Source organism: Sapajus apella, unplaced genomic scaffold, assembly GCF_009761245.1.
Source record: "Sapajus apella isolate SASKATOON/1434 unplaced genomic scaffold, GSC_monkey_1.0 scaffold68, whole genome shotgun sequence".
NCBI lineage: Eukaryota > Metazoa > Chordata > Mammalia > Primates > Cebidae > Sapajus > Sapajus apella.
This window is the reverse complement of record NW_022437008.1, coordinates 4010487-4037523: the sequence shown is the minus strand read 5'-3', so window position 1 is coordinate 4037523 and position 27037 is coordinate 4010487. Positions and strand designations below refer to the sequence as shown.

Sequence of the window (27037 nt, the reverse complement as noted above, 5' to 3'; positions counted from 1 at the left end):
GGAGAAAGAAAGTGCTATAGATAATCCATTGTTACACAAGAGTCCCCAAGGATACAAGAAACAGCAAAATTAGACCTGTCTCCCAGAAATTTGAATTGTATGACATGTAAGTGCTGGAAATATATGAAAGTGTAAGATAAAATCCATGAGACAGGGACAAGTCAAAAAAAAAAAAGATCTGGGAGAGGGGGAGGACATCAAACTTCTAGAAATGAAACAATATAATCAATTACATTAAAATCTTATAGAAAAAAAAATCTTAAAAGCAGCCAGAGAAAATACAGATTACTTACAAAAGGAACAACAATGAAACAGATGGCAGACTTCTCAAGAGCAACAATAGAAGCCAGAAGACAGTGGAATAATATCTTCAGAGTGCTGAGAAAAAAATAATTGTCAGTATAGAATTTTATACCTAGTTAATCATCAGGCAAGGATGACAGTGAAACAAGGTTATTTTTCAACAACGACAAAAATAAACACTTAGTGCATTTATTAACAATAAGCCATGCCGGGCGCGGTGGCTCACGCCTGTAATCCCAGCACTTTGGGAGGCCGAGGCGGGTGGATCACGAGGTCAAGAGATCGAGACCATCCTGGTCAACATGGTGAAACCCCGTCTCTACTAAAAATACAAAACATTAGCTGGGCATGGTGGCGCGTGCTTGTAATCCCAGCTACTCAGGAGGCTGAGGCAGGAGAATTGCCTGAACCCAGGAGGCGGAGGTTGCGGTGAGCCGAGATTGCACCATTGCACTCCAGCCTGGGCAACAAGAGCGACACTCCGTCTCAAAAAAAAAAAAAAACAAAAAAAAAAAAACAAAAAACCAATAAGACAGGCCGGGGACAGCAGCTCATACCTGTAATCCCAGCACTTTGGGAGGCTGAGTCAGGTGGATCCCCTGAGGTCAGGAGTTCAAGACCAACCTGGACAACCTGGTGAAACCCCATCTCTACTAACAATACAAAAATTAGCCAGGCGTGGTGGTGGGCACCTGATATCCCAGCCACTAGGGAGGCTGAGGCAGGAGAATCACTTGAACCTGGGAGGTGGAGGTGGCAGTGAGCTGAGATCACGCCACTGCACTCCAGCTTGGGCAGCAAGAAAAGACTCCATCTCAAAAAACAACAACAACAACAAAAAAAAAAACGCCTTCCCTAATGTATTTTCTGATAAACAAAACATTCTAGAAGGAAGGTATAATGAAAGAGGAATAGCATACAAATAAAAGATAATTATGCCAACAAATCCACAAGCAAATACTGATACTATGAAACAAAAATAATGCGCATTTTGTAGGCTAAAAAAAGAACAGAACTAAAATACCAGAGAAAAATACCAGATTGGAGAAACAGCTCAAAGTTAAAGCATTCCAATATCCTTTATATTATCTTGAGGAAAGTCAGACATGAATTTCAGCCTCTGCTAAATTAAGTTTGTATTTGTCAAGTGACACAAACAATAATGATAATAATTAAAGTACCAAAACAGGCAGAAATACCCCCAAAATGTTTAAATTCACCAGCAATGGCAGAAATGTTCTTCTGTTTTCCATCTACAAATTAACAAAGATATTTCTAAGTGATAAGAGCCATTATTGATAAAGTATAAAATAGGTATGCATTGCTGGTATACGTCTGATAAGAATTCTGTGACAATAAAATATATATTTGACACAGAAATGTCAATTTCTTATCTCTCCTTATAACCTCAACTAATTGCCACAATGGTTACCAATTTATTTCACAGTAGATACTATCCTTTATATTTGTGTTTTTCAACTTGTTGGCCTTGAAATCCTAGGGGTGGAGATAGAGCAAGTTTATTGCAAAGCAATATGCAAACCAAATATTGTATGTGGACTGAATAAATACATTTTAGTATCCATCAAAATATATAATATCCATTAAATATATAATTTTTCAGACATAATTACAATGAATAAAAACTATAACATATCACTGGCATTAAAATAATTAGGTACACATGATAAAAATTTAAAGATAACTTTAAAAAATAAATAAATACTGTATGTTTTCCAAACTAAACAAGGGGGAAAATGGAGTTGCAAAAAATAAAACAAGATTGTATCCACCCTGATTAAGGAGGGTGAAATTTTTTAAGCCCGTAAGATAAAAAGAAGAAACAAAAAGCAGAAAATAAATCCAAGTATATTGCTAATAAATGAAGTGAACATTCAATTTTTTAAAAAGTTCTCAGTTAATACCACAGTGCAGTGGTTACCAAACATGTCTAAATATTTGAAAAACCTAGAGAATTTCAAAAAATAATTATACTTGTGTACTATGCCCAGAGATGATTATTTAATTGGTCTGGGGTATGGCCTGAGCTGTGGACTTTTTTTAAAAGACAGTAACGGTTTCTAAAGTACACACAAGTTTGGAAACCATTTCCATATTATTTCTGCACAATGGCTTTAGTATACTCATTGAGTTGTATAACAATGACCACAATCTAATTTTTTAACATTTTTTTTTACCCCCAAAAGAAATCCTGTGTGCTCATTAGCAGTCACTTCTCATTTCCCCATTCCCCATTCTCCATCCCCTCTACCTCTTTCCTATACCCAGTGCTGGGTAACCAGTAATCTACTTTCTGTTAGTACACATTTGCCTATTGAGGACATGTCATATGAATGCCTATTGAGGACATGTCATATAATATGTGATGTTTGTATTTGGCTTCTTTGACTTGGCATGAGATATGTTTGGATATTTGTCCCCTCTGCATCTCATGCTGATGGAATCTAATGTTGAGTGTAATCCCCAGTGTCAGAGATGGGGCCTGGTGGGAGGTATGTGGATCATGCGGGTGGATCCCTCATGAATGGCTTGGTGCCATCTTTGTGGTAAAGAGTGAGTTCTTAAGCTATGAGTTCACACGAGACTGGGTTGTTTAAAAGAGCCTGGAAGATCCTCCTCTCCCTCTTGCCATGTGATACACTGGCTCCCCTTCCCTGCCACCATGACTAAAAGCTTCCTGGGCCTCACCAAAAGCCAAGCAGATGCTAGTGCTATGCTTATAGAGCCTCCAGGAGCATGAGCCAAGTAAATTTCTTTTCATTATAAATTACCCAGCCTCAGGTATTTCTTTATAGCATGTTTCCAAGGTGCATCCATGTTAAAGCATGTATCAGAACTTCATTCCTTTTTATTGCTGAATAGTATTTCATTGTAAGAATATACCAAATTTTATCCATTCATTAGTTGATGGACATTTGAATGGTTCCCACTTTTTGGCTATTGTGAATATCAAGATATAGTGCACTTCTGCCTCTAAATCTTGAGAATGCCTGGTACTATAAAACATCTTAATTTTTGCCAATTTACAGCATGTGAAATAATTCTATCATTGTGGTTTTGCTTTTTTTTGAGAAAGAGTTTCCCTCTGTCGCCCAGGCTGCAGTGCAATGGCTCAATCTTGGCTCACTGCAACCTCCACCTCCTGGGTTCACGCAATTCTCCTGCCTCAGCCTCCTGAGTAACTGGGATTACAGGCACCTGCCATCAGGCCCAGCTAATTTTTGTATTTTTAGTAGAGATGGGGTTTCACCATGTTGGCCAGGCTGGTCTCGAACTCCTGGCCTCAAGTAATCCGCCCGCCTCGGCCTTCCAAAATGCTGGGGTTACAGGCATGAGCCACTGTGCCCAGCCTAATTTGCATTTTTTTCCCTTGAACTGCCAATAGATATCTTTTATGGAATTTTTCAATACTGTTATTTATCTTATTCTTATCAATCTATAGAAGCTTTTTATATTCTGATACTAACTACTAATTTCATTGTTGTCTATATGCATTGCAAGTATCTCTGCCCAATTCATGGCTTGTCTTTTACTGTCTTTATAATGTCTTTTGATAAAGAATAATTTTCATGCAGCCAAATTTATCAATCTTTCAATTATCATTTTTAAAAAGAACTAAATGGAACTTTTAGAAATTATTTTTCTTTCAAATCTGTCCCTTTATGAAAATCTATTAGTCATCAATCTTGCAGTTTAATTTCTTTATTTCTTTAAACCAGCACCAATAGTTTATAGCTATATCTAACCATTCTAATATGTAAAGATTTTTGCCACGTAATATGTTATTTCTTCAGGTTATCTATCACTCAGCTGTGACCTATTTCCCTGTGAAGTTGATGATCTTTGTGAGCTCACCTTTTGTTGATCTTAACTTGTGAGAATTCTAAAGGCCTCTTACTTTCCTCTGGAGATTTGCATTTGCTTCAGATGGGGAGTCAGGAGGCACCACCTTAGAGAATAAAATTTCAGTCTTTTTTATTCTATGTCACTGTCTTTCTTATTATCCTAGTACTTTTCTCTAGATACATGTTTATCTGTTCCTCCTACGAAGTTAATACCCATCCCAAGGCCTTTACACTGCTTTCCCAGATACTGGCTTGACTCACGCCCTTACTTTTTAGTCAGGTCTTTGTTCAAATATTACCTCTTCAGAGAGGCTTTTCCAAAATCTAGAACAGGCCATCCAAATCCTCATTATTCTTTACCTGCCTACCTTTCTTTACCTTTATTTGTACTACTTATCACTACCTGTTATTGTTATATTGATAATTATTAAATAAATGCATATGTATGTATATACATGCACATACATATACATATAATTTTCTTTCCATACGTATTTTGTATTTCTCCCACAAGAATGTGTTTCCACAGAGAAAGAACCTTATTTAGACCATTATTTCCCCAAAGGCTCCTATAGTCCTTGGCAGAGAATAGGTACTCAATAAATATATTTTGGATAAATGAACAATACTTTAAAGAATAAAGATGGTAAGTATACATTTAAAGAAACAATCTGGAAAGGAATTGACTCCCAAGTTTACATAAAAGTGTTGTCACTGGGGAGGAGGAAAAGCCATTCCCTCTTCTGAAAGTGGGAAGAATTATAATAAAAAACCAACAGGGGAAGGAGGTAGAGGAATTAGGTAAGATTCTTTAGGAAGATCATGGTGAAAACCCTTGCTATTCTCCTCAAGTCATAAGTCTTTTTTCCACACAACTTGGGTGCTCTAGGGACATGTATTAATCAATAACTTCCTAAAGCCTCCAGAAGAGAAAGGAAGGAAGAGGGAAGAGACAATTTATTCCAGCACAAGGAATAAAGTGATCATCTAGGTTGGAAAATCACTTATTAAAGTTTTAATTGATATGGATTTTGTTCTGCATAAAAATACTACAGAAGAAAACAATAAACTTTCTTAGACAATCACAAGTTCCCTCTCAACTATTTTCTAATACAAGAAAATTCTAGCATATTCATTCAATGTCTAATGCAAAGTTTTCTTTTTTTTTTAAATGGAGTCTCACTCTATCGCCCAGGCTGGAGTGCAGTGATGGGATCTTGGCTCACTGCAACCTCCACCCCACTGGTTCAAGCAATTCTCCTCCCTCAGCCCCCTGAGTAGCTGGGATTACAGGCACCGGTGACATGGCCACCTAATTTTTGTATTTTTAGTAGAGACGGGGTTTTACCATGTTGTTCAGGCTGGTCTCAAACTCCTGACCTCAGATGACCTACCTGCCTGTGCTTCCCAAAGTGCTGGGATTACAGGCATGAGCCACTGTGCCCAGCCCTAACTTCTTAATATGTAATATTCAACAACTAAAAACATATAAGACAATGTGTTTGTTCTAATTAATGGGTTGTGTTCATTTGGGTTGTTGGTAAAATGCATTGATCTGCTCTATCACTATACAAATGATGTAAACTCTTTGATCAGAAAAAACATACATCTCTGTATCTATTTTTTAAATATGTGACTGGGTTGTAAATTATTTAGAGCTCCTTTGGCAGATCTAAAGTGTAACAATGTATAGCCTGTTTAATCTGCCAATATTCCAACTATCCCAAACTTCAAATATTGCCCCTTGATCATCAAGGAAGATAGTGGGAAGATGGTATTAGAAGGCAGTGGTAAGGCTTTTTGAAGGATGGAAAAGATAAAGGTGCCCTAAGAAATTAACTTCCAGTAATTGCAAACCATTCCTTGGAAAAGAATAAGAAATTCAGCTAATTACTTAAAAAGCAACTGTGAAATACCAGCCGAGAAAGCAGCCATTCCAAAGGTAGATCCTGAAATATGAAGGCCAGATTCCTTACCTAGTGATACCAAGTTGCTGTAGTTCTCCAACATCACATCTCTATACAAATCTCTTTGAGCAGCGTCCAGGCATTCCCACTCTTCTTGAGAGAAGTCAATAGCAACATCCCTGAACATCACTACTTTCTGAAACAACAAATGAAATGTTAGTTTTGGAAATTAAAAAATTAGGCTAGGTGTGGTGGCTCACGTCTGTAATCCCAGTACTTTGGGAGGCTGAGGCGGGTGAATCACGAGGTCAGGAGATCAGGACCATCCTGGCTAACATGGTGAAACCCCGTCTCTACTAAAAATACAAAAAATTAGCCAGGTGTGGGTGGTGGGTGCCTGTAGTCTCAGCTACTCAGAAGGCTGAGGCAGGAGAATTGCTTAAACCCAGGAGGCAGAGGTTGCAGTGAGCCCAGGTCGTGCCACTGCACCCCAGCCTGGGTAACAGAGTAAGACTCTTTCAAAAACAAAACCAAAACTTTTTCAATGGAGGGAGATCATGGGGAATACTCCACAAAGGAAGCAACGGAGCAAATGGGCAGAAAAGTACAAATATGTTCCTGATTATTCCTATTACTATAGTTTTGTTGTTGTTGTTTTGGAGACAGGGTCTCCCTCTGCCACCCAGGCTGGAGTACAGTGGTGCCATCATAGCTTACTGCCGCCTTCAACTCCTGGGCTTAAGTGATCTTGCCTCAGTTTCCTGAGTAGTTGAGACCAAAGTGTGTGCCACTGTGCCCAGATAATTTTTAAATGTTTTTGTAGAGACAGGGGTCTTGTTATGTTGCCCAGGATAGTCTTCAACACCTGGCCTAAGAGACCCTCCTGCCTAGGCCTCCCAAAGTGCTGGGATTACAAGTGTGAGCCACTGCACCTGGCCTGCTGTAGATATTTTCTACATACGGAATATCTTACTTTACAGATAAGTCTGGGAATTAATAAAGTAAATGCAATGTCCCAATTAAAGGAAATAGTATACATGAGCATTCTATACAATATGTATATTGTGTATCATACATTCTCAATAAATGTAAATTTCTCTTTCTTCACTATTTAAGGAATAAACAAAATAACTGGGAAAAATTATCTGTAAAACCTTATAAAATAGATTTGTATAAAATTAAAGAATTTATTGAAGCTCCAGATTCACCATTAGATCTAAGTACTATATCATAAACATTTTCCTCATCATCAATAATTTAGTAAATATTTTATAGGATACAGAGTAGCTCCATATAATGAATATATCTGATTTAATAAGTGCTCATATTTAAACATTTTAGGTTGTATAAAATAAAATTGTGTAAGTATTTCTTAGTTCTCAGAGTTGATTATTCTCAGCAACTTCTGCTGGTAAATGGCCACCTTTACCATGATCATATTTACTATTCATCCATAAATGTAACTTTTCATCATTCTAAGCAATAGAAAGGTGAAAAACATAATCGAAATTTACACATTCAAGACCAGTACATAATGTTGAATTTCAAATTGATCCATATTAAATTACATCTTCCTGGGGAAGATCCCTGATCTTTCTGTATTCAGTCCCTCATCATCTTCCTAATCTTAAAAACTAATAAAGCATGAGCTCTTGCCATATACTGAGAGTGTGCCCAGTCGCGACCAACTCCTGTCTTGTCTACCTGGGAACTTAGATCTAAAGAGAAGTTCAAAAGGTTTTCATGTGTGGTGCCATTTAATATCTTCCTCTGTCTCATGAAATCAGGGAACTCTGCTTTTATTAGATCAGTGTTCCTAGTCAAAGATGCTGAATGGATTGCTGAATAAGTATGTGACTATGGGTTAGATTAGAAAGACACACTTAGGGAAGACACTATCACGTATAAGAATGGGACAAACTGGGGAGCATATTCCTGAGGGAGGTCAGTTAGGAATGAATCTTCAGAAGTAAAGAATACAAATACACACATACTCTGTAAAAAAGTAAGTGAAGAGAGCACAAAGAAACTCCAATTTACCCAAGCCATGGTTTTTAGACCTGCAAGAAATGATCAGTCCTCTTCTGGTTTCCTATCTTAGAAAAGCACAGAGTCTGGAGAATGCAGAGCTAGGGAGGAAAGAGCAGAACAGTGAGACCAGGTGTTTTGCACACTAAGAAATGATTCAGTTGGAATTATCTTTTTTGTTCTTTTCTCCCGGTATCTTTCTCCCATATCAAAACACACACTAAGAGGGATACATATAGGTTGTGGTTCTTACCTTGATCAAACTCAATGCTTTCTATCTACAAAAAGAAAATATAACAATGTCTCTATCACTTCTGAAATGAAACTCATAGGTAATTTGACATCTACAGATGTCAAAATGGAGATAAGGAACAACTTAATATTTCAGTATATTTATGATCATACACAACTACATTAGAAGACACAAATAATTAAATGCTTATGCTTACAATGATTTATAATGAAGAAATTTAGATTTCTAAAATGACAACAAACTCAGTTCTTTCAAAAGATTAATACAGTTTATAACCCCCTACCAAGTTTTCAAGAAAAAAATATTACCATAGTGGAGACTAGAGCACAGATTTTTTTTTAAGGCTTAAATTAAAAAGATAATACAATTCTATGCCAATAATTTTGGCAATTTCATTGATACAGACAAATTCCTTAAACCAAAAATTGCCAAAATTCACACAAGAAGAAACAGAAAAAAAAATCCCATGGATATTAAATAAATTGAATTTGTAGGAACAAACAAGCAAACAAACTATCTAGAGAAGGCCCAGATGGCTTTACCGGTAAATTCTACAAACATTTAAGGCAGATATAACACTATTCTTTCACAAACTTTTTCAGAAAAAGAAAAAGGAGATAGCACTCTGTTCTACATTTTGAGGTCAAATAGCCATATTACTAAAACCTCACAAAGATATTACACACAAAAAATTACAGTTCAATATCCTCTAGGAAAACAGACATACAACAGAGTTATAAAATATTACCAATCAAATCTATTTGAATTTGGAACCACAAGTATGTTTTCTATAACTAAAATCACAAAATTAAATATTAGACTATAGATTTATATATTTTAATTTTTTTTTTGAGGCGGAGTTTCACTCTTGTTACCCAGGCTGGAGTGCAATGGCGCAATCTCGGCTCACCGCAACCTCCGCCTCCTGGGTTCAGGCAATTCTCCTGCCTCAGTCTCCTGAGTAGCTGGGATTACAGGCACGCACCACCATGCCCAGCTAATTTTTTGTAGTTTTAGTAGAGACGGGGTTTCATCGTGTTGACCAGGATGGTCTCGATCTCTTGACCTCGTGATCCACCCACCTCGGCCTCCCAAAGTGCTGGGATTACAGGCGTGAGCCACCGCGCCCGGCCCCACAAGTATGTTTTCTATAACTAAAATCACAAAATTAAATCAAAATGAAAAAAATTCTCTAAGAACCAAAAGCAAAATGAAACAAATTTATCTGCGCATAAAGCTGGAAGGTTAAACATATAAAGGAAGTGATTATTTTAAGAAACTTTAAAATATAGTCTTTTTATTTTTATTTTTTGAGATGGAGTCTCACTCTGTCACCCAGGCTGGAATGCAGTGGTGCAATCTCAGCTCACTATAACATCTGCCTTCCAGGTTCAAGCAATTCTCCTGCCTCAGCCTCCTGAGTAGTAGCTGGGATTACCAATGTGTGCCACCATATCCGAATAATTTTTTATTTTTAGTAGAGACGGGGTTTCATCCATGTTGGCCAGGCTGGTTTTGAACTCCTGACCTCAGGTGATCATCCTGCCTCGGCCTCCCAAGGTGCTGGGATTACAGGAATGAGCCACTTCGCCCAGCCAAAATATAGTCATTTGACATTAGATCCAATATAACCTACAAACAAAATAACTATAAACTGTTTTTCAAAGTTGTCTTAGAGTTTATAACTTTGTGAAGTTATGTCTTAGAGTTTTTCACTAGTTATACCATTATTAATATTAGTGTTGTTAGTCTAAAACTAATACATGTATATAACCTGAAATGATTATACACACATACACATATGTCAGAGAGAATCTTAGTATCGTTAATCATTACAAATTAAGATTTTTTCAGATTACAAAAGCAACACAAACATAAAATCAGATACGTAGTAAGAAAAACTCTATAATCTTTTAATTCGACTGGAAATATCAGGATACACTCAGGCTTTTTTTTTCTCCTTCAAAAAAAATTTGTATTTCACCAGCTCTGTTAAGGCTATAAGCAATGACAACTAGGAGCAATAAGAGTTCCTGCTGTCCTGGTTGTGACTTCTTAAAACCACTTCACATAAAAGGAACCAGGGTCCCATAAAGAAGTGGCTGATCTTATGTTTGGGATGGGAAAATGTTTAAAATGAGTCTAGAATACCCTGTCAGAACAGAAAGTCTGGAATCTACCAAAGACTACTGCAGTCATGTTGAAAAGGACAAAAAGGAATAAAAGAGTAGGAAAATCACAGAGGGTAAAGCTTCCACTTGCCATACACGGAACAATGTGAGCATTAATAAGAACAGTAACTGTTACAGATGGAAACATAAAAGATATGTTTTAATCCACAAATTAATAATAACAGTTCTTTTCTTTTCTTTTTAATTCAGTCTCTGTAGAGACTGTCAAAAATTGCCAATGCCGATTATATTGCAAGTCGTTACGGTGGGGTATTGGGAAGTTTTTAATTAGCAATAATTGCGCCTCGGATAAACCTCATCGGCTATGATACTGCCACTGCACAAAGCTACTAATAGTTTAAAAGAAAAACACGGAATAAGCTTTGGGAGATGCAGAAAAATAATAAGAGGAAAACCAACCTTTTTTTCTAGTTCTGTTTTTTTTGTTGTTTTTACACCATAAACTATTCTTTAGGTAACCAAGACACCGAGAAAGAATGACTCCCTTTATAGATATATTCCAGCTAATAAATGCAGAAGAATTATCATTTCGTAACCCCTGATAAAATAACATATTCAAACAAAGATGCCAATAGCTGGCTGCTAACATCACATAAAGGAAAGCAATCAAATATTATGCACCACTTCAGAGAAGTGCACATCACTATGTATGATGGATTAGTAAAAAACAAGCAAAAACCAACAAAAATCCTCAACCTGATCAAACCTCTAAAATTAAATACCAGTTTACAAGAAATACAAGGTCAGAGGAACATGTTAAATGACACCAGTGACAAGCAATCAACAAAATCCAGAATATGGGTAACTGTACAAGAAAAGAAAGAAAAAGTGAAAGAACCCAGGGATTAGAAGAATATTTAAGAAACATATAGCACTATTACAGCAAATAAACATTGTTTGGATCTTGAGCCTAAAAAAATCATAAAAAATATTTATAGACAATGGGAAAATTTGAACACTCACTGGCTCATGACATTAAGAGAGTATTGCCTGTTTTGTTTTTTTGGGGTTTTTTTTTGAGACAGGGTCTCACTCTGTTGCTTAGGCTGGAGTGCAGTGGTGCAATCTTGGCTCATTGTAAATTCTGCCTACCAAGCTCAAGAGATCCTTCCACTTCAGCCTCTCAAATAGCTGGGGCTACAGGCACATGCCACCATGCCCCACTAATTTTGCATTTTTAGTGGAGACAGGGCTTCACCGTGTTGTCCAGGCTGGTCTCGTACTTGTGGCCTCGGGTGATCCGCCTACCTCAGTCTCCCAAAGTGCTGGAATTACAGGCATGAGCCAACATGCCTGGCTTTTTTCTTTTTAGCAGTGATGATACTATGGTTATTATTTTTCTTTAATTGAAAAGTTCTTACTTTTTCCAGATATATATTAATATATTTAAGTATGAAATTATATATCTGAAATCCACTTCAAGATAACCTATGGTTTTTTGTTTTTGTTTTTTGAGACAGAGTCTTACTCTGTTGCTGGGCTGGAGTGCTGTGGTGTGATCTTGGCTCATTGCATACTCCACCTCCCCGGTTCAAGGGATTCTCCTGACTCAGCCTCCCACGTAGCTGGGACTAGAGGCACGTGCCATCACACCCAGCTAATTTTTGTATTTTTAGTAGAGACAGGGTTTCACCATGTTGGCCAGGCTGGTCTCGATCTTCTGTCCTCGTGATCTGCCCACCTTGGCCTCCCAAAGTGCTGGGATAACAGGTGTGAACCACTGTGCCCAGCCCCCTATGTTGTTTCTTAGAGGAGGGGTGGGGGAGGTGGGAGAAGAAACAGGAGTACAGATGAAACATGTTTAGCCATAAATTGATATGTGTTGAAGCTGAGTGATGGGTAGAGTATACAGGATACATTACACTACACTTACTTCTGTATATTAAAACATTTTTTCCATAATAAGAATTTAAAGAAAAGAGACTTGAAGAATGGACTCCACATATGAACGATTCATTCCAGAGGATGGTTTTTCAGTAATTGTTATTTTATCCTTTGTGTCTTTATTTTTGTATTTTCTAAATCATGCCAACAAACAAGTACTACTTTGATATCAGAAAACAAAGATATCAGCTTCCTGGGACTCTAAACAGGAAATGCAAGTTTATAAAAAAAGGATTCTCACTAAATTTGGAGAAAAAAGAATATTTAACAGCATATACTCTAAGTCGATTTTTTAAAAGTTAGGAAATAGAAGATGAGAAAGAAAAAAAATGAAGAAGTGTACGAACTTTATTATGACACAGATTTGCAATTCATGCAGAACTTATGCAAAGCATTAAAATAAACTAAAAGTAGGCCACTTCTACAAACTTGCCCCAAAGATAAACTTCCCCAGAAAAAAACAACATATGTAGTTATTGATGGCTGCATTATGCAACAGTAAAATACCAGAAAGAAACAAATGGCCATCCATTGGAGACTGGTTAAATAACTATTACAGCCACACAATAGAATATGTGGCTATAAAAATAAATGAGGAAGATCTTTATAGGCTCCTATAGAGTTATCTCCAGGATACTGTAGACATGTGAAAAAGAAAAAAGAAGGTGAAGAACAGTGTACATAGAGTACTCCTTTTAATTAAAAATAGAATAAAAATTGCATACATACACACATATATAAACACATATACATAAACATATATATCGTTTAAAAGAAATATAAAAGTAAAACCAATGAGAAGTACAGGTACTTATCTACAAAGGGAAGAAAGAAGCTGGTGGAGGGGACAGAAATGGACACTAGACTTCTTCAAATTCATCTTGTTCTGTAGTTTTGATTTTGGATATATGTTATGTAATTTAAAAACAAGATTAAATCATAGTGGGAGAAATGCAATCCCCAAACATGAAAAGCAATATAAAACAAATGAGCCTAACTGCATTTCCGGTTGGCAGCTTAACCATATGAGCAGGGCTATTTAGATAACTTTTAAAACACAGTAATTTAATTATACATCCCTAGTGGGATATATCCTGTCAAACTCCAACAGGACTTTATTGTTTTTCTATATTCATATGGTTGGTAATACATTGGTATTGTTATTTTGAAACTCTTCATCTCAACCCAAAGAAAGGCAGAAAAGTGAGAACAGGAAATAAAGAACAGATGGGACAAATATAAAACAAATGGCAAAATGATGGATTTGAACCAAACCATATCAATAATCACACTAAGTATAAATGGTCTAAACTCCAATTAAAAGATGGAGATTGCTGGCTGGGTGTGGTTGTTCACATCTGTAATCACAGAAATTTGAGAGGCCGAGGTGAGCAGATAAGCTGTGGTCAGGAGTTTGAGACCAGCCTAGCCAACACTACAAAACCCCGTCTCTACTAAAAACACAAAAAAATTAACTGGGTGTGCTGGTGTGTGCTTGTAATCTCAGCTACTCAGGAGGCTGAGGCAGGAGAAGCACTTGAGCCCAGGGGGCAGAGGTTGCAGTGAGCCGAGATTTTGCCACTGCACTCCAGCCTGGGTGGCAGAGTGAAACTCTGTCTAAAAAAAAAGGAGATGCCAAGTTGAATAAAAACCCAGACCCAACTATATGCTGTATATAAGACAGGCACTTGAAATATCAAAACACAAACAGGCTAAAAGTAAAAGAATAGAAAAAGATATACAATGCTAACACTAATGAAAAGAAAGCTTCAGGCTGGGCGCGGTGGCTCATGCCTGTAATCCCAGAACTTTGGGAGGCCGAGGCGGGCGGATAATGAGGTCCAGAGATCGAAACCATCCTAGCTAATACGGTGAAACCCATCTCTACTAAAAATACAAAAAATTAGCCGGGTGTGGTGGTGGGCACCTGTAATCCCAGCTACTCACATCCCTGTACTCCAGCCTGGGTGACAGAGCAAGACTCCATCTCAAAAAAAAAAAAAAGCTGGAGTGACTACATTAAATATCAGGCAAAGTAGATGTTCAGAGCAAAGAATATTATCAGGGATAAGGAAGACCATTTCCTAATGAAAAAAGGGTCAATCCACCAGTAGGATATAAAAATCTAAAACCTTTATATACCTACTAACAGACTATCAAAATACATGAAGCAGGACAGGTGTGGTGGCTCACACCTGTAATCCCAACACTTTGGGAGGTAGAGATGGGTGGATGACCTGAGGTCAGAAGTTTGAGACTAGCCTGGCCAATATGGTGAAACCTCATCTCTACCAAAAAAAAACAAATACAAAAATACAAAAATTAGCTGGGTGTGGTGGTGTCCACCTGTAATCCCAGCTACTTGGGAGGCTGAGGTAGGAGAATCACTTGAACTTGGGAGGTGGAAGTTGCAGTAAGCCAAGATCATGATACTGCATTGCAGCCTGGGTGACAAAGCAAGACTCCATCTCAAAAAAAAAAAAAAAAAAAAAAAATGCATGAAGTAGAAACTGAAAGAAACTACAAGGAGAAAAATCCAACAAAGAAAAAATCAGTAAAGATATGGAAGATTTAAACAATACTATCAATCTACCTGACCTAGTGGACATTTATAGAACACTCCACCCAACAACCACTAAATATAGTCTTTTCAAGTGCACATGGAACATTTACTAAGATGCACCAAATTCTGTGTCATAAAACAAATCTAAATAAATTTAAAATGATTCAAATCATACAAAGTGTTATTCTGTGAACACAATGTAACAAAATTAGAAATCAGTCACAAAAGATCTCTGGAAGAGTCTCAAAATATTTGAAAACACAATACTTCAAAATAACCTATAAGTCAAAGAAGAAATCAAAAGGGCAAATTAGAAAGGATTTTGAACTGAAGGCAGAATAAATGAAACAAGATGGGAAAGTGATCGCTTTTAAGCTAGGCATATTCATTATACTTTTGTGTATATTTGGAATTTTTAAGAAAAAGCTAAAAAAAGTTAAAAAATCAAAATGCCGCTGTATCAGAGATAACACAATAGAGCTCCCCTTTTTAAATCCATGAGTCTCAAATCCATTCTTCCTAAATTTAACCACTATTGGGAAGCATCTATCACAATTAGTGGCACATTATCTTTGTCTCAAACTACCAAAAATTGCCTTGCCCCTCTGTCATTTCAGAAGGCAGAAAATTTCAAAAAGAAAATAAAAATGCCTATGTCCTGTAATAACAAAGGTATTTCAGGAAACAAAGAGAAAATACTCACCTTGGACATTGCGACTGAAACAGCCATTCTTTATCCTCTGGTTTCTACTCCCAGAAAAAGAAAAACAGAATGAGACATTAGGCCTTTCTTGGGGAATATGCTAAATTAGAACATATCCTCTTCCCCCATCCTCTTAATCTCATTTAACATAAAGAAAAGTCAGGCGGAGACTAGAACAGGTCTTCTACCTTCTGTATCAGAAAGAAGGGCCAGGTCACAGCCGTCTTTGGCTTGAATTTATTTCTGGATTCAAAGTTGTATGCTGGAGACAGAGAGCCCTGTGGTGGAGTGCTTCAGGTTCAGAACTGTGTGGCTGCCTCCAAAAGCACTCCCTCTGAAACTATTCCCACTCCTGGAATCCCATGACACTTCCAGTGGCCTGTCTTGAAGGTATTTTAAGCCCTAAAATTCTCATCTCGAAACCAGGTCTGTGGCTTGCAAATAACTCCTATTCTTTACCCAGGTGTCCAAATGTCTGGCTTCCTTACTTCTTGCCACTTCCTTGCATTCAGTCCCCTTAAGGCTATAAGGTGAGAGGACACAGGGAAGAAGCCGTGAACCGGGAACTACATTTCACAGGTGGGCCAAGGATGGATACAGAAATGAAGGAATACAGGCCATGTATGAACGGGCAGCCACTGTGGTAAAAACAGAAGTCCTTAAGTCCTCAGAGGAGCACAGAGCCACATAAGACTCATGATCCATAGACAGACCTCAACCCCAGAAATACCAAAATGAAATTTACTTCTGTACTGGACAACCCATAAGGTCACAGAATATACAAATGGCCAAAGTCACACATAATCACATTTCCACAGTCACACAACTAAAGGCACAATCACCCAATTATGCTACATTGTTAGAGCACCTCCTCTCAAACAAAATCCCATTAAGTACAAGGCATATAATTACATCCAAGCACCTTGTCAGAGACACATACCGCCAGAAACACCCTTTCAAAGCTCCAAGTTTAGTCTCTTTACTCAGTCATAAAAACACACAACCCGACAGTCACACACAGTCACCCAACCAAGTACCAGATCAGGGAAACACGTGGTCACAAACACCGTGTCACAGCCACAGTCACACACCTTACATTTACTGGCAAACCCGTCACACGATATCAGGTATATACACAACCTCAAAGTGACACAAGCACATCCAAACACTCTTGTCACAAATGTCACACACTTTATAGTCACAGGCAAACCTCAATTATACACGCGGTACATACACAGTCACATGAGCACATCCCAGCCAGGTAAGCAAACAGTCACAAACACCCTCAGAGTCACAAACAACTCACATTCACACAATTGCTCATACACAAAACCACAGCCACACACGCCCAGTCGTGTATGCACAGGCAGGCACCAATACCAGGCAGGCTGCAGCCAGCACACAAAACCCGAGACACGGCCACACGCGTAACCCCAGAGACGCTTTCTCCGCGCAAGTCCGCTCTGGCATCCCGGACACTCCTACCCCAACAGAGGTGCAGTTCAGGGTCCAAGATCCGGCACTCGGGTTACAAGCCCGATTTCGGGTTCGCCAGCCTAGCAGGTGCCGAGCCCAGCTCCTCCACAGACGCGGCCCTCTCCCCACGCGATACCTCCAAATCTCGCAAACCAACGGAAATGAAGCCGCGTTCCGGACGCGGTGACTCTGGGAAATGTAGTCCAGCGCCGGGAAGGCCGTGGCTGGCCGGCCGGCCGGCACGGGGAGGCTCAGACCGCTCACCCCCCGGAAGCTCGTGGACTCAGCCTGTGGAACCGGCTGGTCCCGGTTGCGGCGCCCGGGAGATTTCTAGGCGTGCCCGCCCGCGCTCCGTGCGCAGGCGTCGGTCGCTCAGGGCCTGCGAGAGCGAGCTCTGAGTTGTCCCAGGGTCTACCAGAGCAGGAGAGAGGGTGGGACCAGCCGGCCAAGCAGGTGCTGGGGAGAAGCCGGAGTTGGTGCGGGGACCTGCCAGAACCGCGGATTTGCAGAGGACCCTCTGTGTGCCCTGCCAGGCCCTTAGGGGGAGTGTGCGTGTGTGTGACAATGGGAGATGCTGGGTGGACTGGGAGTCTTTCCGTGGCCGGGTGTGTATGGTTGTATTTCTGCCTGTGTGATTCTTCCTGCTGTGGGGTGTGAGGTGATTGATACTTTAAGCTGCGTGGTAATGGGATTTTATAACTGTAGAATCGTCTGACAGAGTAAGATGATTACACAGATATCTGCTGTGGTTTGCTTATGGATATCTGCTTGTTGTGTGTGTCCATAATTGAGTAACTGGTGACTTGTGTTATATAAAGGTGCTTTCCTTGTTCTTGTATTTCAGTGTCTGTAAGGGTGCCACAAGCAAATGAGCTGTGTGTGATCGTGTGTGACAGTGAAAATACAATGGCCAAGTTATTTCTTCCTTAAATAGTAATGTAATAATCTGGAAACGATAATTTATCTGACAAGTAATTGAGACATGATTTTTCTGTTGGATCAAATTTATGTGTTATAGGGAAGAATGCAAAATTAATATAGTTTTTTTTCTTTGTTTTTAGAAAGATTATTTCAAAACCAGTCCTAGGGTAACAGTCTTCCTCTGCCACAGTAGGCCAAAAGTGGATATCCATTATTTTCTAATTAGAGGGTAAAGTTTCTCTTATTACTGGGTAAAGTTGAGAGGCCATCAACGAATAAAACAATAAAATAACGTTATACATAAAAAGGGTGAATTTTAGCACAGTACAACCCTGGCCAAATTTCCCAAATTCTAGATCAAACACTTGTCCTCATTTTCTGACAAGAAAATCTTGACTGGTGGAGAGAAAGTAACTTAAGCCTGTAGAGTTTGTTGGTAAACCTGAACTTATCTTTACTAACTTCGAGACCTCTTGGCCTTTTATGGTTTTTGAATAATCACAAACTTGTGAACTTCTAGCACAGAGAAGATAGTTATAATTTCACCACTCCTTTGGAGAGGAAAAAATTAATAAAACTTGGTCTTTCAAGACGTATATCAAATACATTGATCTCTTCCCGGTAATGTGATTGGAATAGCAAATTTGGTGAAAAGAATTCTTGAGTGAATGAACCTTGTGTATGATCAGGCTTCTGAAAAGTTATGATGAGTGTTTACAAGACAAAGGAAGCTATCACTTAAAAATAAAAACCATTAGAAACCTAGACTGCAGGAACTGAGAAGGGTTTGTTAGAAGACTATGTGATATAATTAGTATAAAAATAGTATATATTTTTGGCCAGGTGCAGTGGCTCACACCTGTAATCCAGCACTTTGGAAGGCCGAGGCAGGTGGATCATGAGGTCAGGAGATCGAGACCATCCTGGCCAACATGGTGAAACCCTGTCTCTACTAAAAATACAAAAATTAGCTGGGTGTGGTGGTACACGCCTGTAATCCCAGCTACTCGGGTGGCTGAGGCAGGAGAATTTCTTGAACCTGGGAGGCAGAGACTGCAGTGAGCTGATATCGTGCTACTGCTCTCCAGCCTGCTGACAGACCAAGACTCCGTCTCAAAACAAAACAACAACAGCAAAAAGTACATATTTTGTAGAGTGATAGGCACCAAACTCCTGTTAATGGTAACCTTTAGGGAGAGAAGGGAGGATTTAGGGTAAAGGGGGCGAAGTAAATGTCAAAGGGAACTTACGTACTATGGGTCATTTTTCTCTTTCTCTCTCTCTCAACAAGGTAACATTACTCATATATTTAAATTTTAATTTTAAAATATAAAAAAATATTTCGAGCTTTGCAGGATTGTAGAGAGACCACTCTGACTGTAGCTTTCTCTAGCCCTTCCTAGGATGGCCTTGCTTCCCTGACAACCATGGAAATGGGTCTCAATTCCACAGCCAGAGTCTGACCAATGTCTTATCTTTTGCTATATGCAAGATGGCTTCTAAGTTTCTAAGCCCATTATAATTTCCATATCAGATCATGGGAAAGAAAGACATTGTTAAAAAAGAAATGACAAGAGTCTTGATGAGGGAGGAGGAATCAGGTAGAGTGAAATCATTGGTTATTCAAGCCCAGTTATTCAGTCAACAGAAATATTTTACAATGTTATTCGAGTATTTGCCTTAGAGGTGCCAGTCCATTGGAGGAAATTGAGTCTAGTTCATTTTGTCCTACTAAAAGAATTTAACCTTCACCTGCTTTTTTAATTCAATTCATATGTTTCAAAGATAGTTTCTATTAAATATTGAGTAGATACAAAATATTTATGAAATGTTTCTTAAATTTTCAATACAGCAAAAAACCTGTGTACTGACTACTTTTTAAGAAAGAAAATATTAACTACTAACTTTGAAGACTCCTAGATATCTGTTCCCATTTCTATCCCCTTTTCCTTCAGATGTAACAATTATCCCGAGTTTTATAATTCTCTTGCTTTTCTTTATAGTTTCAACTGCCTACTCCAAAACTATGTTGCTTATGGATGTTTTTGAGTTTTATATAACTATTTTGTATACTATTCTGTAACGTGCTTTTTTTTGGTCAACATTATGTTCCTGAGATTAAGCTCTGTAGCTATAATTGATTCATTTTCATTGTACAGTATTCCATTGCTTGACTATATTACAGTTTTTAAAATCCATTCTCAATTGATACAAATGCGAGATGCTTCAAAGTTTGAAATTATAGTACTGCTCTGAATATTCTCGTACATGCTCACAGATGGACATGCAGAGGCTATTCTAGCGCAAGGGTCATGGCACTTTCTTCTGTAGAGGGACACATAGGAAATATTTTAGGCTTTGTGGGTCATACAGCCTCTGTCACAACTACTCAACTCTGCCATTGTAGCATGAAATCATGGCCATAGACAATATGTAAAAGAATGCATGTGTTCTAGTAAATCTTTATGCAGAGGCAGGATTTAGCCTGTGGGCCATAGTTTGCTAAGTTCTGTTCTAGGATATATATTAAGAATATGATATTACTGAACACAGAGTAAATATTCCATGCAAATATCCTCAACTTTACTAGACAATGTGCAATATTTTCCAAACAGGATTTTTCAAATAATACTCATTGCTCATTTGAAATGGTCAGAATTTTAAGTTCAGCTGATTCTGGTAGATGTATATGCAGATATATACAGTAGAATCTCATTTTGGTTTTAATTTGCATCTCTCTGATTACTAATAAGGTTGAGATTTTAAAAACATGTTTATTGGCCATTCCTCTTCTGTGAAATGCCTACTGAAACCCTTTGCTCAACTTCTTTGGGTTGTCTTTTTATTATTATAGGACTTTGCAAAAATATTTCAGAAGAAATTATGAAGTCCTCTGTGAGTTTTAAATGATGTATTTATTTTATTATCTTATTCTGTAAGGCAGGTAAAGTAGACCATAATACTCTCAACAATAAGATGGAAAACCCTAAATAGATAAAAATTAGAAAAACATAGATGATTAAGACTAGGAGAAACTTGCAATTAGAATATACAGAAATAAGTTCATTAAGAATTAAGCTTCAGGCCGGGCACGGTGGCTCAAGCCTGTAATCCCAGCACTTTGGGAGGCCCAGGTGGGTGGATCACGAGGTCAACAGATCGAGACCATCCTGGTCAACATGGTGAAACCCCGTCTCTACTAAAACTACAAAAAAATTAGCTGGGCATGGTGGCGCGTGCCTGTAATCCCAGCTACTCAGGAGGCTGAGGCAGGAGAATTGCTTGAACCCAGGAGGCGGAGGTTGCGGTGAGCCGAGATCGCGCCATTGCACTCCAGCCTGGGTAACAAGAGCGAAACTCCGTCTCCAAAAAAAAAAAAAAAAGAATTAAGCTTCAAATTTGAATCTGACCTTCATAGGAGAAACAAATTAGGACATAAAACTAAAAAAATTCCTTATATAGTTTACACTGTCTTTCACGAAAAGTCTATTAATTTCTCAGAGGAAAATAAAAGATTTTCATGGACACAAAGTAAAATATTTTGCAAAGTTTTAAAGTTGTGGTCCATAGCCCTCTCCATATCTTCTTTACTCTGGTCTCAAAAAATAAGATTGTACTTTAAAAACTCTCCCATGTACCCCCATTTTGTTATAAAAGTTGCTGCCTTCCTGCTAGCCCAACTGCAGCCTATCCTTCAGCTTTTTCTTTTACCATTTGTATGGTGAAATATAACAGCCATACCAAAAAAATGCATAAAACACAAATATATAGTTTAATAAACTATTATCGAGTAAACGTCCATGTAACCAGCTCCCTGTTTAAGAAACATTGCTGGCACCCTGGAAGCCCTTCACTGATGCAATCACTGCCCCTACCCGCTGTCCTAAATACAGCGTAAGTCATATCCTGACATTATGGTAATCACTCTCCTTATTCTTCATGAAAGTTTTATAATCAAAATTGCATTCCTAATGATAATAGTTTAAACTTAATTTAAATGGAATCATGATCTATCTATATTTTATGCTTGACTCCATTGCTCATTAGTTTGTTTATTTTTATTTCTGATAAGTTTTCTATTGCATTACTATAATTTATCCATTCTATGGATGGAAATTGAGTTGTTTCTATTTCTATTTGTTATAGTAACGCTGCTGTGAACATTCTTGTATATGTATCTCCTGGTGCTATGTATTTCTGTCAGTTATATACCTTAGGAGTGTAATTATGGCTCATTAGGTTTTGCATATTTTCAGTTTTAGTTTGATAATGTCAGACTGTTTTCCAAAGCGTTTGTGCCAATTTATATTCAAACTAGAAATGTAGAGTGTTCTACAGACTTGCCAACATTTGCATTTTTGTTGTCTTTTTATTTTTAGCCATTCAGGTGAATGTGGTAGTAGTATCCACCTCATTATAGTTTTAATTTGCTTTTCTCTGATTACCAGTAGTGAGGTTGGACACCTTTTCATATTTATTATATGTGAATTTTTCATTTTGTGGATTGCCAATCCAAGGCTCTTGTCCATTTTCCCACTGAATTGAGGGTTTTTTTCCATATTGAGTTAAAGAGAACATTTTAATATTCTGGATAAAAATATTTCTCGAACTCCTGACCTCAGGTTATCTGCCTGTCTCAGCATCCCAAAGTGGTGGGATTGCATAGGCGTGAGCCACCGTGCCTAGCTATCCCTCCAAGACCTTCTAAGGAAAGGAAATAGTAGCCAAAGAGAGAGAGTGCTGGGACAGACTTTTCTCTGAAAAGGTGATCAGATACTGGCCCTTGCCCTCCAAAGGATATACTGCACTGACTGAAAAAATTGTCCCCCTTAGGACAAAGGGCATCTGTTTTCTCTGGCCACTTTCCAAAGGATTCTAGGCTTGAAGAGGAAGAGAAGCTAGAATATTTGTTACAATGGAGAAATGTCACTTTATTCAGTAGCAGGTTTCCGGAGCTGAATGAAGGCAGGTCTTCATCTAGCCCCACCTCAAAGCAGGGAACAAGTAAGGACGCTTAAAATCTGTGGCCCAGGTAGCTCCTTTCCCCATAGGATTCCAAAGTTCTAATACTAAGCCTAATCAGAGGGTAGGAGTAGGAATACTGGGCAGCCTCTCAATACGACGAGGATCGACTTGTGGTAGGCTTTTCCAGGCAAGTTCTAGGAAGCCATACTGGGCAATGCCCTCAGACTGGATAGCATGGACTCTGTTCTGCCCAGGGAGGGGTACCACATTCTGGAACTTGAGGGGACCTGCAGGGCCATGGGAATGACCACAAAACAGGTGGTAGAACAACCGCTCACCCTCTGCCAGCTCCTTGGTCTCCAGGGCATTTTGGTAGATGGTCTCTTGGGGTTGAAGTTCCTCCCCCTGCACTAACTCTAGCAGAAGCCTCTGGATTCGGGGGGACTTAAGTTGGTACAGCTCCATGATCTGGTTGAACTGTTCCATCCAAGCAGCACTGTCTTTTCCATATCGCTGCTGCAGCATCCGCAAAACATGGTACAGTGCCACGAATGTCTCCCACAAAGGCCTCCCTTCCTTCTTTTTAGAGATGGGTTTTGCCTTCTCCAACTTGGGCAATTTAGGGGGCCTGCCTTTACCCTTAAAAGCCCTGAGATCCTTCTGAAACATCAATGCTAGAGTTTGTTTGTCCACAGAGGCATGGGCACCTGTGAAAATGTCTCTTGTGGCAGAGACATGTCGCCTCTCCATCTCTTTGAGGGAATCGGATAACCGTTGTACCCGTGCGCTCCTGTAAGGCTCTCCCAAAAGATGCCAGTTTATAGCTTTGGGGTCCTGAATTCTCTTGGTAGTTGATGGTATTGCCGGAGCAGGCATGGGCAGTGCTTCCTTCTTTGTTGTTGGAAATTTGGAGATCTCACTCCTCCTCCTCAAGGCTGGGAAGTCCTTCTCTAATATCAAGGCTAGAGATTTCTTATCCACAGAGGGACAAACAGCTGTAGGAACATCCCTTCTGACTGGATAAAGGTGCTTTATCTCCTTGAGAGCAGTGTATAACTGTTGTGCCTGCTTCTTTCTGTAAGACTCAGCTAAGAGATGCCAGCTGAGAGCCTGTGGGGTCTGAGTCCTCTTGATGGCTGATGGTAACACTGGTTCAGGGATAGAGAATGGCTCCAACCACTTCTCTGTTTCTTTTCTTCTAATTGGAGGGATCTCTTTTAAGTGCACTGGACTCAAAACGTCCTTACAGGGTTGTAATATATCAGCGTGACTTAACTCTAGGTTCTGCCTGAGATGTTTAGCAATGGCCTTAAGATTAGAAAGACGCATCCATTTCAAGTATTTCTTTGAAGTAAAGTCTCTGAGGATCTGACTCAGTCTATGAAAACTCTCCCTGGAAAGTTGCTTTCCTGCTTCCAGCCTTTTTAAGGCATTGTTAATCCAATCCTCATCTGAGAAGCTTGCTTCTGAGAAGGCTGGCCTTCGATATCTCCTACCTGGCATTTCAGGTGAAAAGGCTGGGGATGAGGCTGGAGTTGGAGCCTGGCCCTCAGTTTCCCCCATCAGAGAATCCTGATACCCCAAGAACCACTTCCACCTTTCACTTTTGGGTCTGTGTTTAGGTTTCTGTGGTTCCATGAAAGTATCAGACAATTGAAACTCCAGCCTACGGCGACCTTCTGGGACTTGGGTCTCTAAGCCTGTTTCCATGGCTTGTAAAAACATACCCCTGGCTTTCCTCAGGAGTTCATTCTCTTGTCTTCCCAATGAACTTGTCATGGGGTATATTCCAAGAATCTGACTGCCCTGTCTGTCTTCCAAATCCCAGTGATCCTCTGACACTTTCAGGGGCATTCTCTCTTTTCCCTCCAGGGTTACCTGGAATGGTATTTTGGAGGGGCTCTTCAGAACTGTTGGCCGTATAGCCTTGTCCATAAGTCTGGAGTCTCTCCTTACATCAAGCAAGCCCTCTTTCTTAAAATGCCTTTCTCCTTTAGCTGTACCCTCCCGTTTCTCAGCAAGATCCTCACCTTCTATCACCAGCTTGGATAATCTCACTTCTTCCTTTGAGAGCTTTGTTTTCAATACTCTCTCCTCTTCTGAGAACATTCCCTCCATAAGTCTGCTCTCCTTTTCCTTCTCTTTACTCAGGCTTTCCACATCCTTCTGCCTTTCATCCTCCTCCTCCTTCTCTTTTTCCTCCATTTTCTCTTCCTCCTCCTCTTCACTCAGGCTCTCCTCCTCCTCTTCACTCAGGCTCTTCTCCTCCTCCTCACTGAGGCTGTCCTCCTCCTCCTCACTCAGGCTCTCCTCCTCCTCACTCAGGCTCACCTCTTCCTCCTCCTCACTCCAGTGCCCCCACTCCTCTTCACTAAGGCTCTCCTCATCCTCTAGTGGACCCTCTTTTTTCTTACTCAGCCTCTCTGTCAAACTCTTTTCCATTTTCCTTGTTTGAGTCAAACCCTTTTCCTTTAGCTTCTTAGCCAAGTTATCCTCCAGTTCCTCTTCACTTGTACTTACTGTCTTCTTCTTAATCAGATATTTCCTTTTCTCTTTCTTGGGCAGAATCTCCTCCTCTTTCCCCTTCGTAATTAGACCTTCCTCTGTTTCCTTCTCAGTCAAACTCTTATGTAAGTCCTCAAATAGTACACCTCTGAGATTATCTAATAACCACTTCATCTGAGTGTTCTCCAGTTCATGCTCCTTAATTCTCTTCAGAAGCTCCTGTATCTGCCTTTTTTCTAACAAATTTGTCTTCTGAAACTCCTTTAACATAGTCTGTACCTGAATTTTATTGAATATTATCTTTTCCTGGACCTCCTCTAAGAACTTTCGGTCCTCCTCCGAGCCCTCTTTATCAGTTAGCGTTCTCTCTTTGGTGGCCAGTCTATCTTCTAGTTTCCTATCTCTCTGAGCCTGCTCCTTCCCTTCTTCAATTATTTCCTCCTGTTTCTTAAAAAATTCCCACCTGTGGCCATCAATTTCACTTTTTTCTATAATGGATGATATCTCTTCCTCAGTTATTTCTCTTTCTTCTGAAGGAATTGTAATCAGTTCTCTAACTATTCCTGCCAGGATCCCAAACAGGTGATTCTCTTTCATTCTTATATTTTCTTCCCTGGAGTGAGCCTCCTTCTCTTCAGAACCAATCCCTTTTTCCATATCCAGTTTTCTCATTGCCTGTTTTCTTTCCTCTTTGGTTTTCTTTTTTTTCTTGGCAACATCCCTCTCCTTGGTTGTAATGTCATAGGCCAGTTGCCTGTCTTCCTGGGCCAATTTACCCTCTTCTTTTATTATTTCTTTCTCTTCTTGGGTTATTTTTTTCTTTTTCTTAGTTATGCCAATTCTTTCCCTGGCCGTTGCCTTTTCTTTTTCAGCAATATGACTCTCTTTCTTGGCCACTTCACTGTCTTCTGGGGCCACTCTCTTTGCCAGTGCCCTTTTCTTTTTTCCCTTGGCCTCTTCCTCTTTTTCCTGGAACTGTTCCTCCATTTGACCAGCCTGTTCCTCCTCTTCTAGGGCCAATTTCTCTTTTTTCTGGACTCGTTGTTTTTTTGGCTCAACCTCTTTCTCCTCTTTCTGGGACCATTTCTTGTCTTTCTGACTCCATATTCTCTCTTCCTGGGCCAGTTTCTCCTTTTGTAAGGCTAGTTTTTCCTGGGTCCATTGTTCTTTTTCCTCAATTGCTTTCTCATCTTTCCCAATTTGTTTCTTCTTTTTCTTAGCTTTTTTTTCTTTTCCTATAGTCTGCTTCTCTTCTTTTGGAGACCCTTTCTCGATTTCCTCTGTAATTGTTTTCTCTTCTGAGACCTGTTTCATTTTTTCTCTGGCCCATTTCCTTTTTTCAGCTTCCTGCTCCATTTTTTGAGCTAATTTCTCTTCCTCTTGTGACAATTCCTCCAGTTCTCCAAACTTTTCATCATCTTCTAGGTACAGTTTCTTTCTTTCCCAGGCTGACTGTTTGCTCTCCTTGGCC

The 27037-nt window shown here is 39.2% G+C and overlaps 1 protein-coding gene and 1 non-coding gene across 14 annotated transcripts in view; both read right to left on the bottom strand.

Moving 5' to 3' along the window:
- The window catches only part of ZNF420 (zinc finger protein 420), a 32084-nt gene extending 14595 nt beyond the window's left edge, over positions 1-17489 (bottom strand). Inside the window, exons 1-5 of one of the 13 annotated variants that reach the window (XM_032248961.1) lie at positions 17185-17489; positions 15700-15743; positions 8358-8382; positions 8117-8205; positions 6146-6272 (exon numbers count right to left, since the gene is read on the bottom strand). In XM_032248961.1, coding sequence (XP_032104852.1) covers positions 6146-6272; positions 8117-8125 — 136 coding nt within the window. In that variant the 5' untranslated portion in view covers positions 8126-8205; positions 8358-8382; positions 15700-15743; positions 17185-17489. Of the gene's footprint in view, positions 1-293; positions 379-4179; positions 4272-6145; positions 6273-8070; positions 8206-8357; positions 8383-15699; positions 15744-15887 lie in introns of those variants that run through there. The other 12 variants (XM_032248963.1, XM_032248962.1, XM_032248957.1 and 9 more) reach the window with 12 other exon arrangements.
- On the bottom strand, positions 10739-10877 carry LOC116530982. Its single transcript, XR_004260206.1, has one exon. It is a non-coding gene; the product is annotated as a U4 spliceosomal RNA (small nuclear RNA).
- Positions 17490-27037: the final 9548 nt, after the last annotated feature.